This window comes from Setaria italica, chromosome V, assembly GCF_000263155.2.
Source record: "Setaria italica strain Yugu1 chromosome V, Setaria_italica_v2.0, whole genome shotgun sequence".
NCBI lineage: Eukaryota > Viridiplantae > Streptophyta > Magnoliopsida > Poales > Poaceae > Setaria > Setaria italica.
In genome coordinates, this window is record NC_028454.1 from 34,793,569 (window position 1) to 34,810,554 (window position 16,986).

At 44.0% G+C, this 16,986-nt stretch overlaps 2 protein-coding genes and 1 long non-coding RNA gene across 3 annotated transcripts; 2 read left to right on the forward strand and 1 right to left on the reverse strand.

Annotated features, from left to right (window-relative positions):
- Positions 1–159: 159 nt before the first annotated feature.
- Positions 160–1,075, forward strand: LOC105914470. The gene is made up of 2 exons (XR_001164081.2): positions 160–874; positions 1,006–1,075. It is a non-coding gene; the product is annotated as an uncharacterized LOC105914470 (long non-coding RNA).
- Positions 1,076–4,681: 3,606 nt separating this feature from the next.
- Positions 4,682–10,066, forward strand: LOC101778277 (casein kinase 1-like protein 2). The gene is made up of 14 exons (XM_004969651.4): positions 4,682–5,070; positions 5,180–5,220; positions 5,897–5,966; positions 6,055–6,203; positions 6,547–6,642; positions 6,738–6,808; positions 7,186–7,247; positions 7,391–7,454; positions 7,527–7,611; positions 7,687–7,813; positions 7,915–7,997; positions 8,097–8,154; positions 8,235–8,371; positions 9,268–10,066. The coding sequence occupies exons 1-14, from the start codon at positions 4,995–4,997 to the stop codon at positions 9,562–9,564; spliced, it is 1,416 nt and encodes a 471-aa protein (XP_004969708.1). The 5' UTR covers positions 4,682–4,994; the 3' UTR covers positions 9,565–10,066.
- A 1,108-nt stretch (positions 10,067–11,174) lies between these two features.
- LOC101778679 (probable cytokinin riboside 5'-monophosphate phosphoribohydrolase LOGL1) lies at positions 11,175–13,682 on the reverse strand. The gene is made up of 7 exons (XM_004969652.3): positions 13,419–13,682; positions 13,152–13,249; positions 12,995–13,025; positions 12,033–12,132; positions 11,866–11,936; positions 11,655–11,798; positions 11,175–11,542 (listed from the first exon to the last, which is right to left on the reverse strand). The coding sequence occupies exons 1-7, from the start codon at positions 13,545–13,547 to the stop codon at positions 11,456–11,458; spliced, it is 660 nt and encodes a 219-aa protein (XP_004969709.1). The 5' UTR covers positions 13,548–13,682; the 3' UTR covers positions 11,175–11,455.
- Between the last annotated feature and the right edge of the window lie 3,304 nt (positions 13,683–16,986).

The following is a 16,986-nucleotide window of genomic DNA, read 5'->3' on the forward strand; positions in this document are numbered from 1 at the left end:
TTGGGAGTAGCAAAATTGACATTTTGCCATAAATCGTGCAACTGTAGCGTTTCGTTTGTATTTGTGAATTATTGTCCAAATATTGACTAATTAGGCTCAAAAGATTCATCTCGCAAGTACAACAAAACTGTGCAATTAATTTTTTATTTCGTCTACATTTAGTACTCCATGCATATACCGCAAGTTTGATGTGATGAGGAATCTTCTTTTTCATAGTGTTAAAATTGGGAGTTTGGAGGTAACTAAACATGACCTCAGTTCTGGATCAACAAATGAACGCCTGTTACGTGGTAATGGACCGGTGTCAGTGCACGTCATACATCTACAAGGCTAGAAGGGTGTCTGCGACCGACCTCGCCCTTAAGGTGGTCCCCACGCGTCATAAGTTCCCAGCTGTTAGTACAGAGGCCGATACCGGCCTTTAGAGGTGGGCCCGCTATCCAGAAAAATATCCCGTGAAAATTTCTCGATCCCATCTCCTACCGCTCTGTTCTCCTCCGTCCTTCACGCCTCCGACCCCTACGCCGCCCGCCGCAATCCATCGTCGCGTCCTCCATGCCGAGCCCGCCGCCACCGGCCTCCTCCTGGTTCTTCTCCGGCGCCGCGTCCCCGCGCGGCCGCGCCCGCGCGCCGTCGCCGGATGTCGGCCAGGCGGCCACGCTTCGACGCCGAGCCTGTTGGCTCCCTTCCCCGGCTCCGTTTCGCCCGCGCAGGGCCGCTCCCCTGCCGGCGTCTGCCCGCACTGGTGGAATCTCATGCAGTGGAGCATCGCGCACCGGTGGAGGCGGCGTGCAGCACCGGCGGCTCGGGCGGCAAGGCGCCAGCAGATGGGGATCGCCGGACTCGCTTCGCGCGCGAATCTTCGGTCGTTCTCGTGCGCGCATTCCTTCCGTTCCCTTCTCTCTCCGATTATTTTATTTCTTACGACCGGGTATCAAGCTTGAGGCCGGTCCTAAGCTTTTTCGCTTAAGACACCTCCTTATGACCGGGTCTGCTATGTACCAGGTCGACCTCAAAAGCTTTAGGCTGTCCGCACCGGGGACCGCTACACCATCGTCCAGTATCGCGGTAGCGGAAAAAATCCCGCACCGCGGTACTGGTTGGCGTCCGCTACGCAAGCGGACGGCCCCCGGTCTGCTACTCCTAGCGGACGTGCAGGCCTCCCGCCACCCGCCGCCAGCGCCAACGAACACCCGCTCGCGCCTCCGCTCGGACCGCCCGCTGCCTCCGTACCGCCGCCGCCGCCGCCGCCGTCGGGGAGGAGGACGAGGCCGATGGGGGGGGGAAGGATGCGGGCGCTGACGGGGAGGAGGTGGGCGCCGGCGGGGAGGAGGAGGAGGAGGGCGCCGAGGTGGAGGAAGAGGAGGGGGTGGCGGGGAGGAAGGCCAGCGGGGAGGGGAGGAGCGCGCCGGCAGGGAGGGGAGGAGGGGGGCGGCGGGGAGGGCGAGGCGTCTGGGGAAGGGGAGGGTAACGGTTGGGGAGGAGAGGGGGGAAGGGGAATAAAATATGGGACTGGTGGTATAGAGTATGGTATACAGAGAAACATGGTTGCGGGATAGAATATTCCTTTTAGAGTATGAAAATAGAGTACGACGAGTGCAGACAGCTGAATATCCCTTTGAGAGTATGGAAATAGAGTATGATGAGTGCGGACAGTCTTAGGATCCCGTTATTTCACACTCTCTGGATGCCCTTAAGGGGTGTTTAGTATCGGATGCCCTTAAGGGGTGTTTAGTATCGGGTGTTTGATACTAAAGTTTAGCAACTATCACATCAGATGTTTGGATGCTAATTAGGAGTATTAAATATAGGCTAATTACAAAACTAATTGCACAGATGGAGTCTAATTCGCAAGACAAATCTATTAAGCCTAATTAGTCCATGATTTGACAATGTGGTGCTACAGTAATTATTTGCTAATGACGGAATAATTAGGCTTGATAGATTTGTCTCGCGAATTAGCACAGGGTTCTGCAATTAGTTTTATAAGTAGCTCATATTTAGTCCTCCTAATTAGCATCCGAACATCCAATATACACTTTTAAAGTTTAGCACCTACTGTCCAAACACCCCTTAAGAGTCGTCTTCTCGGCCCTTAAGAGTCGTCTTCTCGGCCTGGTAGGGCGCAAAACCTTCTTTGCATACGAGTGCAGTCGTCTTCTCGGCCTGGTAGGCGCAAAACCTTCTTTGCATACGAGTATAGCGATGTGAGTGTACCACAGGATTTCACCTGGTGATCAAGATTCAGATTATTCATGGGGATTGCGTGTTTGCTTTCAGACACGTTATGCTTCCAGCTAGCATTGCTTTGCCAATTTTACGCTATCTTGGTTGTTTGCACAGTCATGTTGCCTGCCCCTAAGAGTGCGGTGGCAACTGGCAACACTGCAAGCTCATAGTTTTTCTTTAGTGGACAAAGCACTAGGTATTGACTAACATTCTCACAGGCGAAGTCTTGTACTCTTGTGGTATCACCATTGCTTCAAAAGTGGATATTCATGAGTAAACATCTTGATTACGCTTGCTACATTTACTTCCTCAGATTTGCATTTAGAAAAACAATGGACCGGGCGCTAAAAGATCGTACATAGAAAATGATACAGATGTCCCAGGTTTGCTTTGGTTTAATAGAAGTACTTACAAAAAGGTAGGTTGCCTATCATGATGCTTTGACCAGTAGTGTAGTGGGAATAGAGCTTCCTGTTGAAAGAACTCATGATTTCATTTTCTCCAAAAAATGGACTAATATGACAATATCATTGTCATGTTAGATAGTACTACAGAAAGGAAAATTTCTAGTCAAAGTTCGACTAAGCAAATTCAGTGACAATTATCAATTGGTCAACTACCCAACTCAATCGACGAAAATTATCCTACGCCAAAAGAAAACTAAAATGATGAAATAGAGGGACTAGAACCCAAAGAAACAAAATCCCAAAGATAGCCTTTAGGCAACGCAATTAGCTAGGCTGTACTGTGTTAAAAAGGGAAATTTAAAGGTATTCATGCTTTATGGTGCAGCGATAAGGTTGCCAAGCAAATCTCTCTTTATTACTCTGACTTCATGGTTCAGCCAAACTTGTCAAGCGTTTCTTCATTAGTGAACACTAATAAATGTTGAATTTGCTTGACCGAACTCGCATTGTTATTTATCTTCCATCTGGTAGGGCACTAGGGCGCCAAACCTTCTCTGCATACGGTTGTAGTGATGTGACTACATATAAGTATTATTTCAGTCGACGTGCAAGATCCATTTAATCAATATTCATGGGAATTGCATGTTTCCTATCAGACACGCTATCTTTGATTTCCAGCTAGCACTGTTCTGCCACCTTCATGCTAACTCCTAAGAGTGCAGTGGCAACACCGTACCAAAAAGCTCATATTTTTCCTAGTGGACAAATCAATTTTTATTGACTAGAATTCTCTCAGAGGCAAAATCTTACAGTACTGATTGATATCATTTCGAGTTAACATTCTTGAGTAAACAACTTTGTTACGAGCTTGATACATTTAATTGCTTACTAGATTAGCATATAAAAAAAAATATCGAGTGAGCGGTGAAGGATCGTACTTAGAATATGAGAAAGATACGATATGATGGGCCTGTTCGCTTCAGCTTATAAGCCGGCTGAAAAGCTGAAACGGCTGATTTGTTGTGAGAGGAAAACACTGTTTGGTGGCTGATAAGCCGGCTGAATAAGCTGAAGCGAACACGACCGATGTCTCTAATGTGCTTTGCTTATGAATAGTATAATAAACAAAAGTACATTACCTGATATGATGCCTTTTGAGCACCAGGAACCAGTGTACCTATTGAAGACAAGCATGTAATTTCATTTTCTCAACAAATACTCAGTGACAGAAAGACGCATGCTAACCAAAGTTTGACTAGTCAAGTTCAGTGACAAGTACTCTGTTAAGCAAATACTCAGCTCCGTCGGAAATCAAGAAAAGAGTTTCACTTAATGATTTGTAGCTGTCATGATAAATTGGTAGTGGCATACCATACTTCTCTAAAATATAGCACTAGTGTATACACAGAAAGAGAGAAAAAAATGACGAAAGCGGAGGACTATAGAACACAAAGCGACTGAATCCAAAAGACAGCCTTTTGGTTGTACAGGTTAAAAACGAAAAATTATACAAGCTTTACGGTGAAGCGATAAGATTCACTAGCGAACACCAGTACTCTGTGTATTTGCTTTGACCAAACTTTGATGACAACTCTTGCAGATAAACTCGGCGAAAAAACTGTAGATGTAGTCCAAAACTAAGAGGAAATCCAAAACTCTTCCATTTAAGCTAGTCAAATATAAAAATCTGCCGACCAAATTTCAATCATCGTCCAGGTGGCCGGGTCTTCATGAATCGAGCTAGCAACCCACAGCACGTTTCTACGAAATAAAATCCAAATAAATATCCCACACCAAGGCTTATAGAGTAGCAACAAAGAGTGTGCTGCCACCTCATGAGTCTGTCAGGATAATATAGTACAGCGCACCCCATTGCGTGCGCCGAGCAATAACCCTCGAGGAACAGTACACCATGGTCGACAGGGACAGCGAAAGCGACGAAAGGGAGGGACCGAAACGCAAAACAGCCAGAGGTGGACGACGTATTTTGGTTTTTTTGCCCCTTTGCCCCCTCGTCTCGCTTTGCCTGGTTGCTTAGCTTCGCCTACTTCCCAACTCCCCCCACCCCCCCGAAAAACCGAGGAGGATTGGACTCGCTCCACCACCCCCCGAAGCTTGTGTACGCACGCGCGCCCTCCCCCGCACGGCCATGGCAGCCGCCGCCGTTTCCTCCCCATCCTCATCCACGGCCCTATCCACAAACCCTAGGTAGCACGGGAGCCTCCCGCCGCCAGATCCCAGAGTCCCGCCGCACCCGCGCCGATCTGAGCTCGCTAGCTAGATTTCCGCTGCGGAAAGGGCGCGTTTTTTCGGCAGTTTTTTTTTTCTTTTCTTTTCCTTCGGGCAGTTTCGGGAGTAATGGAGCCCAGGGTCGGGAACAAGTTCCGGCTCGGCCGCAAGATCGGGAGCGGCTCCTTCGGAGAGATCTACCTCGGTGCGTAGTCGCGGCTCGTGCTCGGAAGAGATTTTTTTTTGGTTCCGTGCTCTCTTTTCGCTAAGGAGTGATGATGAGATTGTTCTGTGTCTGTTCCTTGTTGATGCAGGCACCAATATCCAGACGAACGAGGAGGTCGCGATTAAGCTGGTCCGTGCTCTCTTCCTGCTGGATTGACTGCTCGGATCTTTGTTATGCTCCAGTTTTGCTGTGATGCTTCCTGCTGTGTAGTACAGCTCCTTTGTAGTGCATCTTATCCTGTGTCCACTGTTAGGTGCTGCACTTGCAAGCTGAGGTTTGGGTTCGGGACCGCGTGCGCATCAATTTGTTGCTGTAACGTGTTGTCCTAGCTGTCTAGGACCAACTCGAGCTCTCTGACTTGCTTTTGGATCCTGGGTCTGCTCTCATTAGCTGCTGTGCTTTTCAATGGATGGATGGTCTGGAGAAGCAGATTGCTGGTTCTTGTGGCTTGAGTGGACTTGTGGGTCACTTGGTTGGACTTGAAAAACGTATGCATCTTTGAGCAATATGCACATCTTGGGAAGTGCTAATTGAGATGAGATGCACCTGTTGGAGTGTTGCCTGATGGATCTAAATTAACTGGTATAAAGTATAAACGTCAGTTGAGAGTTGGTCCCTTAAATTTTCCACTTTGGAGTATGAAGTCTAGGAATAGATTGCATTCCTGAGATATGCAAAGTAGAGTTGCTTGCAGTAGATTAGCTCTTTCATGAATTATCTACTGCATAAATGCTAGGCTATTAGGCTTGATTGCTAGCATCAGCTTATTAACTCGTCTTTTGATTGCCTTTGTTTATTTTCGCAGGAAAATGTGAAGACAAAACATCCTCAGTTGCTCTATGAATCAAAGATTTATAGGATTCTGCAAGGAGGAAGTATGGAAGCTTCTGACTGTCATGTTTTCTTTGTGATGTAAGAATGTGTGTTAGGGCATGTGTGTATTGACACTCGTTGTATTGACAGCTGGAATCCCGAACGTCAGATGGTTTGGTGTAGAAGGAGACTACAATGTCTTGGTTATGGATTTGCTTGGGCCAAGCCTTGAGGATCTGTTCAATTTCTGCAGCAGGAAATTATCTCTGAAGACTGTACTTATGCTTGCTGATCAGATGGTACGCATGGTGCCATCATTGAATGATATTTGTTCGCAAAGCCTTAGGACATTTGTTTGTCCATAGCATGATGAATCAACTCCCGATATGTGTCTGTGATTCACCTTTTTCACAGCCCCAAACTTTGTTACCCAATAGCCACACTGGACCCTTGCATTTGCACACAGGCATATAAATCCCATTAATCATTTTTAATAATGTTTCTGTGTGGTTCCCACATTGAACAAACCATCTCCCTCCCAAGCATCTCTGTTTCTCTGGTTGAATTATTTTGTTTGTATAAATTTTTCTTTTTCCACCTTTAACAGATGAGTTTTATGTAATCTGCCCTCCCCACTTGTAGATAAATCGAGTGGAATTTGTCCACTCCAAGTCTTTTCTACATCGAGACATCAAGCCTGATAATTTCCTCATGGGTCTTGGCAGGCGAGCTAATCAGGTGGGTGGCAATGTCATCTTTAGTGCGTGCTTTAAATTGCTTTTTAAATTGTTATTAGTTAACCACTTCCTGTTTTATTCTGCATTTTCATCCAGGTCTACGTTATAGACTTTGGCCTTGCTAAAAAATACAGGGATACCTCAACCCATCAGCACATCCCATACAGGTAATAGAATAATCTTAGTATTCCTGAGTTATCTATGCTTTCTGTTCTTTCCTGGAATAAGCATGTTTTTGTGTTCTAATGTGCTCAAAGTTCCCATTTTTTTCTTATACCATTTTTTTGGGACAAGCCAGAAATTTTATGCCTGTTAACTTTTTTGTTAGCATAAGTTATACTATAATGCTTAATGAATGAAGTAGTTACAATAGTCACATCTCAGTCCTCACATGAGTGTGAACTGTGATGGTAAGAAAAATATATTAAAGAACAGATGCCAGTCATGAACTCACACCAATTTGATAGTTGTACATTGCAGACATCTTTAGTGGTTTGTTTAGCTACTTACCCATGCAGTCCTAACTAACTAGTAAATGCTGCAGGGAGAACAAGAACTTGACAGGAACTGCAAGATATGCTAGTGTGAACACCCATCTTGGCATTGGTGAGAATCAGTTCAAAATTATTTTTTTTTGTTGACATACCTTACACTGTTCTTCAGTATTTTGTAAAGTGCAACTTCGTTTATCCTTGCACTGATGCATTCTATGTTGTCTGGCAAAATTTTGCTCTTGTTTTAATGGCCAGAACAAAGCCGAAGAGATGACTTGGAATCTCTTGGATATGTACTTATGTACTTCCTGAGGGGCAGGTGAGTTTGATTGGTCATCAGCTCTTTCTATGTACCCCTCATTTCAGTTTAACAATTTTTTTTTCTCTGCAGCCTTCCTTGGCAAGGTCTTAAAGCAGGAACAAAGAAGCAAAAGTATGAGAAAATCAGCGAGAAGAAAGTTGCAACATCAATTGAGGTATGATCGGTATATCTTTATCTGGAATTGGAACCTCTCCCTTGGAAATGTCCTTATGTTGTTGATCTATTTCAGGCTCTATGTCGTGGGTATCCTACAGAGTTTGCGTCGTATTTCCATTATTGCCGTTCACTACGGTTTGATGACAAGCCTGACTATTCATACCTTAAGCGACTGTTTCGTGACCTTTTTATTCGCGAAGGTCAGTTCCTTTGCCTTGTTTCAAAGTTTCAAGGAAATATTAATACCCTTTATGATATAAAACATATGTGCCCATGTTCATTATTAAACTTTATTTTGCAGGTTTTCAGTTTGACTATGTGTTTGACTGGACAATACTTAAGTACCAACAATCTCAAATTGCCACTGCTCCACCCCGTGCGGTGGTGAGCCTCTCCAACTCTCCCTCAATGACTTACCTACCAAACGTGCGCATTTTATGTAACCATCTGTAGGATAATTTTGATGCCTTGCCTTTGTTACAGGGCCATGGTGCGGGACCTTCTGGGTTGGCACCTGCATTACAGAATGACAGGCAATCAGGTAATTTGGAGCACTCTTCTTAATTTGCCATGTTTGTACTTCAGCATTTGATTGAGTAATGCTCATTGTTTATCTTTTAGGCCTTGAGGAAGCGAGGACTAGTGGTTGGTCATCAATGGATCGACGTCGTACACCACCCCCTATTACAAGCGTGGGGACATTATCTAAGCAGAAAGCGCCTGTAGGGAATGATGTTACTGCTTCTAAAGATCCTGTGGTAAGTTGTCATCATGTTGTCTGTTGTTTATGGACTTAAAAAAGTGTGCAAGATGAGACATTTTTTCATCTTGTAGATCTAGTCTGATAAAGTTCTTCCATTGGTACACGAACTTTTCTTGTGGTGCGAGCAATCAAACTTTTTAAGTTTGTCTAACCATTTATCTGCAAATATCAATAATGAACATATGAAAATGCTATGTTAGATTTATCAGGAACAGTATTTTCATGATTTTATTACTATAATAGGTTTCATAAGTATTATAATAGAAATTAGTGGTAAAAAAAACTGGCATCGGAGACTGTTGATTTCACAATGATGCTCTTTTGTGACTGGAGGGCATACATATCTTGTAGACATAGCTTGAAAATTGGAGATTGTGCGGAAGCCACTAAAAAGGCTTAATGTGGTAGTAGTTGGGGTCTTTGGGATGGAATATTTGTTAGTGACACATGACCTGTTTCCGTTACATGATCCTGGTCAGTTCTGTCAGTTCTCTCATTCTCTGAAAGTATTTTGTTAGAAATTTTGAATAAGTTATCTTGAACAAGAATTTCAAGATTAGCCAATGCCTTGTAGAGCTTTGTTTTACTCTGGTTTCCAAAATTTTTCACCGAGGGAATTATAAGCTGCTATTTCCAATTTCATTCAGCCCTGTATATTACTTTGTGCTGAGTACTCAAGTGCTTTCGTATCAATGAATACTGGCATAGATAAATCCTCATTGTTGCGTTTTGACATGGTAAAAGTAGTACCTCATTGATTTTGCATTTGCTTCTTTACGTTGTATTTATTTGATTCATGCAATTAAACATAGTTTATAGTCTTCAATCTGGAAATTTAACAGCAGAAAATATGCTCCTTCTCAATTAACTTTGGCCTCTGCTTCTTTTTAGATTTCAGGACCAAATTTTTTGGGAAGGTCAAGTGGATCTTCAAGGAGACCTGTTGTTTCAAGTAGCCGCGATGTGGTGGCCACTGATAGTTCTGAGCCTTCACGAACGCGTACAACTGATGCAAGCCCTGGGGCATTCCGCAGAGCCTCAGGTCCTCAGAGGAGCTCACCTGTCCATTCTGCAGAACAAAAGCGCTCATCTTCAGGCCGGCATCCATCTAATGTGAAGAACTATGATTCTGCCCTCAAAGGCATTGAAGGTCTTAATTTTGACGGTGATGAGAGGGTTCAGTTCTAGAGCTGCAAGAAATTCTCATCCACTCTGTAAAAATCATAATCAGGTGGTTAGCATTGCGTTTCCTGTTGAGTTTTGGATCAACAGGAAATAATGTGCTGGGGAGACGATGTGTTCATGTGGAAGTGCGGTTTATCAGGTCTTCTGAGCAAGGTAAATAATTGGTCTGTCTGAGGCGCGTGAAGCCTAGCTCTCATAATGTTATGTAAATGTCTTGTAGCTGGGTCTGTCAGGCGCCCCTTTGAGTTCATCAGTCTGTTTTATTGTTCTATTCCTTTGGGTGTTCCATTTCGAGTTACTGAATCTTGGGACAAGCAAAGCTCAACTGGTAGAACTTGGAAAATTGGAATTCGAGCATGTAGAATTCTAAATCAATGAAATTTGTCTGAACATGTTCCTAACTAGTAAGTTGATCTGTAAAGACATTTATTTGCACCTGTGTGTTCTAAAGGGCAATCTCCATGCAATCTCATATTGCTGGTGCTTATTAATTCATCCATTTTTTCATCGCCTGTTTGTGAAAATATTATAGCTCCTGCCTGGATCAAGGCAGGAACATCCAGATAGAGTCATGCAGGTTCGGTTGTGGTAGCCGTTCTATGGGACGTGAAGATTCTACAGCTAAAGCAAATCCGTGCATCGGTAGTGAACAATCTAGTAGTGCAGTCCAACGCTGAGGTCCAAGCTTCTAAATATCTTCACTGTCGGTTCATCTTGAGCCCTTGAACTCTTTATTCTATCTTGTATTATTCTATGGCCATTGCATTTGGCGGTCGACTTCCAGATGCTGAATATCTGGGCAGGCAAGTGCAACGGGTAAAGCTTACTGTCCTTTTTCTCAGCAGTCATGGAACAAGTTTATCGACTACCTGACAGTAGACTTATCAGGATTCTGATTTCCGAGTCTGTTTTCTATCTTGTACTATCTGTTAAAGGGTGATCAGCAGTTCAGAATTGTGGTGTTCAAAACAACTTATGGGTGTTTGGAAATTTAGTCCGAAGTAAAATTCATGTCACATCGAATATTCAGAGGCTAATTAGGAGGACCAAACATGAACTAATTATAAAACTAATTACACAGATAGAGGGCTAATTCCGAGATGAATCTATTAAACCTAATCAATCCATCATTAGCGCATGTTTACTGTAGCACCACATTGTCAAATCATGAGCTAATTAGGCTTAATAGATTCATCTCGCAAATTAGTCTCCATCTGTGCAGTTGGTTTTGTAATTAGTCTATATTTAATACTCCTAATTAGTATCTAAACATTCGATATGATAGGAATTTAGGAGCTTCTAAAGAAACAAAGCCTTATGCAAAATCCAGCACATACCCACACGAAAGCAGGACCATGTTGCTATGGAGAAATGTGTGTTCTGACCATGTTGCTGCGCACTCGTGCGCTCATACACAACTTGGGGAAGGGAGGCGCTAAGTTTGTTTCACCAACCACTAGCGATGGCCCAGGTTGTGACTTGTGAGACTATTATGCAATCCAACAGTGCACATCATTCTGTTTCTTCATCAGTTAAACTTTAAGCGATATAAATGAATTGAACTCATCTAGTTTCTCAAATGAAGAAAATATTTTGGATTCTTGAACAAAATGTAATGATAACCACACGTAGCAACAGTAAACATAATATACCTTTGTTGTACAATGGGTATTATTGTAACCACGGGGAACAAACTATTGTAATCACGTATGCATTTGCCAACACTGTTACTGTTGAAGAACATACAAATTCTTGTACTCTTGTTCACCAGATGAAGTAACAATTGAGCGCACAAGTAGCATGAATGGCTACTAAATAGATGGATCAAAAGATGATAATTGAAAGCCAGTGCCTGCAGCCCAGTAACGCTAAATGTCATCTTGGCAAGCGTATGCTATGTCTCCGGTGCTTTTCCATAGCCCAGCTCTGACATCTCCCAGCTTGTCCGTGGGGCGACCTCCGTGTGTGATCGTGTGTAGTGCTGAGCACAGACAAGAGCATTATCGAAGCACTGATGTAAGTCAATGAGGCAAAGTACAAGCATAACGAGCTGAGTGTTCAAACTGTATAATAAGCAGGTGACGTCACTTCACCTCCATTTTCTTCAGCAATTCATGGGCGGTCGGCGCTGAAACAATTATATCTCTGCAATCCTGCTTAATAAAACCTTCTGTCGCGCCTTTATCAAATAACGTGAGCAACGGGTCATAGTAACCATCAACATTTAGCAATCCAACCTGCAGTATGTGATAAGTTGTTCAGTGCCCTTAAGCTACTTGTTCACAGCCATATACTAATACTCACTGGTTTGTCATGAATTCCAAGTTGTGACCATGTTATCATCTCTAACAACTCTTCCATTGTTCCGTACCCTCCTGATGTCCAGAAAGTCATCATTGTCATGTGAGCATATCAAATTAAATTTATGTCCCTGTCAGTATGTACTAGAGAAAAAGATGTAAATTGCAAACCAGGAAGAGCAATGAAGGCATCAGCTTGTCGCGCCATCTCAGCTTTCCTTTCGTGCATGTCAGAGACAACCTTTACTTCACCAACGCTAGCACCAGATATCTAATTTGAGGGGAAAAAATGATGTCCCAAATGGTTACAGGAGTACTGAAAGTAGACCATAGTTTCAGATCTCTCCTATCTCCATTCTTCCTATATATGGCTAACACTTCCACAGCAAGACATGCTTAAAAATGTTGTCCAGGACTCCAGGTTCACCTTGGAGCAAGTACCTACAAAGAGTAGCATGTTTGTTTGCCTCCTTGCCTTGGCCACGTTCCTAACTCTAGTGTTCAGTTTTTTTCACAAAAAAAAACCCTCTAGTGTTCAGTTTCGAGTTACATATGGACAATCATTTAAAACCCATACTCTACCGCTTAACCAAAAATTATGCCTATCTTTTTTCCCCTTCTCAACTTGAGGTATCCAATTGGCAAGTTACACATTCTAGAATTACAGCCATCCAGTGGCAAACATTAAAATTCCAAGTTGTACTGCCCAAAAGTCTAAACTGATAGGCTGCAACTGCAATTCACCTCCCCTAAATGGTAAATCCTAGTTCCGATTCCTTAGTGATCACCTATTCACCTATTGGCTATTGCTAATCCCAGAAGCAAACGTTGATCAATCTGAGCCAACAAACCTTAGGAATCAAATGGTGATTTGGAGAGCACACTGACAGATTTGGAAGAATTTCGTAAAACTGGCATCCAGGGCCAAATTCACAGATACAATTCAAATGAACCATCTGTCGGCAAGAACAAAATCAAACGCGAACCATATTCTGTCTTTTTAACTGAGGACTCTTATGAACCAGTTAGCCGCTTGAGCAGAGTTATACTGGAATTGACAATGATATAGCAATCGATAGTTCTACGCGTACACAAAGAAGAACCAAAAAGGACAGCTAAAATTTAATACGCACCTCAAGGGGCATGAGTGCTCTTGGGATCACCCTGCAAACGGATCAGACATAACAGCAGCACGTCAGATATAGATTGCAGATTCGAACATGAAGTATGCCAGTGTTGGAGAACTGAACAGAGCCAGAATTCTCGAGGTGTAGCAGGTAAAGTAGATACCCGAGGACACTGCAGCCGCCATCAAGAACCGTCTGCGCGATCAGGCCCATGAGCCCGACGCTGCCGCCACCGTAGACCAAATCGATCCCCCTCGCCACCTGCAAAGAGAAAAGAACCCGCGGAATACGGCCACGGCGAGCGTGAGCGAGAACGGAAGCAAGCAAAGAAATCGAGCCAAGTATCGAAATTTCGAAGCGGCCGGGGGGGTGGGGGGGGGAGGGGAGGGGGGGCTTGGGGACGCTGCCTCGCCATTGGTCGGCGCATTACCAGCTCTTTCCCGAGGTCGAGCGCGGCGTCCCCGAAGACCGCGCGGTTGCCGGGGTTGCTGCCGCAGAAGACGCAGATCCTGCCGAACCTGCCCGGCACCGGCGCGTCCGCCGCGCTGTTGTCTCCCATGGCCGTAGGACGGTGGAGCGGGCAGTGGCGGCGGGAGCCGGGAGGGGGAAGGGGTGTTCGGCTTCGCCTTTCTGTGCGCGTGCTATCGCTTGTGGTGGGGAGCTTCAAATGAAGGCGGCATCCATCGAGGCTTCTCATGTCACGCGACGCGATCGCGCTGTTTAATCGCGTAATTAATTTGCCGGGTCAACTCAGACTGGCCCCAGATTGCACCACGGGAGCCCACATGTCAGGGTGCAGATCTTGCAGTTTGCTCCCTGTCATCTGCGCCCACTCAGAATTGAGTTCTTGGGCTTCACAAGCGCCTTCTTTATATCCCCTTTTCCCAACTTTAACACTATGCAAAAAGAAGATTCTCCATCACATCAAACTTGTGGTACATGCATGGAGTATTAAATGTAGACGAAATTAAAAATTAATTGCATAGTTTTGTTGTACTTTGCGAGATGATTCTTTTGAGCCTAATTAGTCAATATTTGGATAATAATTCACAAATACAAACGAAATGCTACAGTTGCGCATTTATGGTAAAATGCAAACTTTACCACCCCTAATTTAAGAACTAAACAAGATCAAGTTCAAGTTGTCCCTTTTTTTTTCCTTTTAGGAAGTTGGGGCTTTGGCAGGTTCTTTCGTCTATGAATGCGTTAATGTGTTGTGCTCCAAGCCTACATACAGTCTACGGCATGCTAGCTAAGCGTGAAAGTATTCAAAGGGAATCTTGAATGCTTTTCCCCTGGATAGAATCGGCACCACAGCAAAGGTTTTTCTAAGGTAGGAGCGAAATGCCATACACTATGATAGAGACATCCGAAACAACATCTACATGCCGTCTCTTTCTTTCCAGGAAGCATATATCCCTGGAAGATTGACTGCCGCACTCAGATCAGATCCATGAACCGTGAAAGAGTATTCATCCCACGATGTTGCTAGGGGAGTGAGGTCAGCCGTCAGCCATACCCCATACAACACCCAGTATTAAAACTTAATTGCCACTGTAAATTCTCAACTCCTTTGCCTAATGCTTGTCCTGGCAGAGCTCGTAATTCAGTAAGGTCACGTCTAGTTACCTCCAAAATACCAACTTTGACACTATGCAAAAAGAAGATTCTCCATCATATCAAACTTGCGGTACATGCATGAAGTACTAAGCTCTTGTTTAGTTTACCTCCAACTCCCAACTTTGGCACTATGCAAAAAGAAGATTTCCCATCACATCAAACTTGCGGTACATGCATGGAGTATTAAATGTAGACGAAATCAAAAATTAATTGCACAGTTTTGTTGTACTTTACGAGACGAATCTTTTGAGCCTAATTAGTCAATGTTTGGACAATAATTCACAAATACAAACGAAACGCTACAGTGTGCTACAGTGCTGTAACAGTAATTTGGCACCTCCAAACTTTGGCAACTAAACAAGGCCTAAATGTAGACGAAATCAAAAACTAATTGCACAGTTTTGTTGTACTTTGCGAGACGAATCTTTTGAGCCTAATTAGTCAATGTTTGGACAATAATTCACAAATACAAACGAAATGCTACAGTTGCGCATTTATAGCAAAATGCTAATTTTGCCACTCTCAAATTGGGAACTAAACAAGGCCTAAGGAAGAAAGTTGTCACATGACATCTGTTTGTTGGACCTTGACCATGGCAACAGCTCCAACGAGCTTTATGTCGTCAAGCATGACACCAAGGATTCACCAGCGGCAGTAGTCACCAGTCGGAACACAAAGACTCGGACGGACCAGCAGGCGGTTTCACTGATCCGATCGAGTTGTTTAGGCTTGGTTTGGTTCGTTTGCTTATTTTTAAGCACCCGTCACATCGAATGCTTAGATACTAATTAGTAGTATTAAACGTAGACTATTTACAAAATCCATCATATAAAGTGGAGGCTAAACGGTAAGACGAATCTATTAAACTTAATTAGTCCATGATTTGATAATGTGTTGCTACAGTAAACATTTGCTAATGATGGATTAATTAGGTTTAATAGGTTCGTCTCGCTGTTTAGCCTCCACTTATGTAATGAGTTTTGTAAATAACCTACGTTTAATACTCCTAATTAGTATCTAAATATTGATGTGACACAAACCTGCCGCAGCTGCCTCGAAACTTGGCTGACCACAACTGCTCCTTGGTTAACCAAATACTCTAGCAACCTGCTGCACAAAATCTAGCCAACATTCCTGCAGCTCCTACCGTGCCACTCTGATGTTGGCACGACACGGCGGGAGGTCGTCGCCTGACGCAGACCGCCACTGGCGCCGGTGAAGCTTCAGCGAACCTGCGGCTGCCGGTGCCGTAGACGACACGCCCTGACCGCGGGTCGCAGCTTGTTCCGGGACGAAACCCCCGTTGCCTTCGTCCTCGTGGCACGAGACCGACCGGCCTGCTTTTTGTTTAGCACGAGTGTCCGAGGACGCTGCGGCGCTGTTTCTTTCTTTCTTTCTGGTCCGGATAGGGGCCGGGAGGCCGGCAGAAGACGTACAAGTGGCGGAACGCGCCAGTCAGATTAACATACTGCGAGTGACCTGGGGTTGCGAGGGATTAGGGAGGCCATCAGCGATTTGTTTAGACCCTAGGGTTCATCATGGTTGGAGATGTTGCGAGCACATGGAGCACACGCATCTTCCAAGCCGAATACTCTGTAGGAATAGTATCCAAGTCTCCAGATGGTAGATGCCCTGTGTCTCCAGGCACCACGTACAGGCACCATTACAGTAATGGCAATGGGAGATTCTGAAGGATTCTGCGGTGGATCAAGAGACATGTGTCGCCATCTGCCGACACCAGGTATTTCAGATATAAACTGATCGCAAGGTAATTCTGGTTCTGGCAAAGCGATCAAAGGAAAATGCCGCTGCGCCGTGCGCCAGGTAAGAGTCTAGTTCAAGGATGACAGCAAACTGGGGGTACGGTTGGTTAGAGAATATATCAAATTGACAGCACTCTGCATTTCTCATTTCTGATTCTCTTCCTGCAGTATGATTGCAGCCACTATACAAAACCTCCTCGCCAGATTTCTTACCGTATTCTATTACACCCAGCAGATTGGATCATCTATAGTCATGCTTTATAAAAAGCATAGACTCTGACATGCATCATGCTCTCTGAAGGTTTGTGGATTTATAATTCAGAAAACAATATTCTGCTATCAAATTGATTGCAGTTAAACAAGTCAAAGATTCACTAAAACAGCAGTATATGTTAAAAAAAGTCGCTTACTAATTATGTATCTTAGATCAGAAAATTGACTACAAGATTGGACAAAGAACCAATTTGACGAGTTTTGGATACGTATGATACAATAAAAACATTGAAATCTGCAAGGCAAGAAACACATGTTTTTTGGTAAACAGCAAACAGGTTGCATCACTTGTCCCAACTAAAATTGTCGATTCATTGCTGCTGATCCAGCACAAAAAGTACA

Coding starts and splice junctions, on each gene's coding strand:
- LOC101778679 (XM_004969652.3), bottom strand. CDS start 13,547: ATGGGAGACAACAGCGCGGCGGACGCGCCGGTGCCGGGCAGGTTCGGC. Junction 12,133..12,994: donor GAGCACTCATGCCCCTTGAG/GTGCGTATTAAA, acceptor CCCTCAAATTAG/ATATCTGGTGCTAGCGTTGG. Junction 11,799..11,865: donor TTGGAATTCATGACAAACCA/GTGAGTATTAGT, acceptor CACATACTGCAG/GTTGGATTGCTAAATGTTGA.
- LOC101778277 (XM_004969651.4), top strand. CDS start 4,995: ATGGAGCCCAGGGTCGGGAACAAGTTCCGGCTCGGCCGCAAGATCGGG. Junction 6,643..6,737: donor TTGGCAGGCGAGCTAATCAG/GTGGGTGGCAAT, acceptor ATTTTCATCCAG/GTCTACGTTATAGACTTTGG. Junction 7,248..7,390: donor GAACACCCATCTTGGCATTG/GTGAGAATCAGT, acceptor TTTAATGGCCAG/AACAAAGCCGAAGAGATGAC.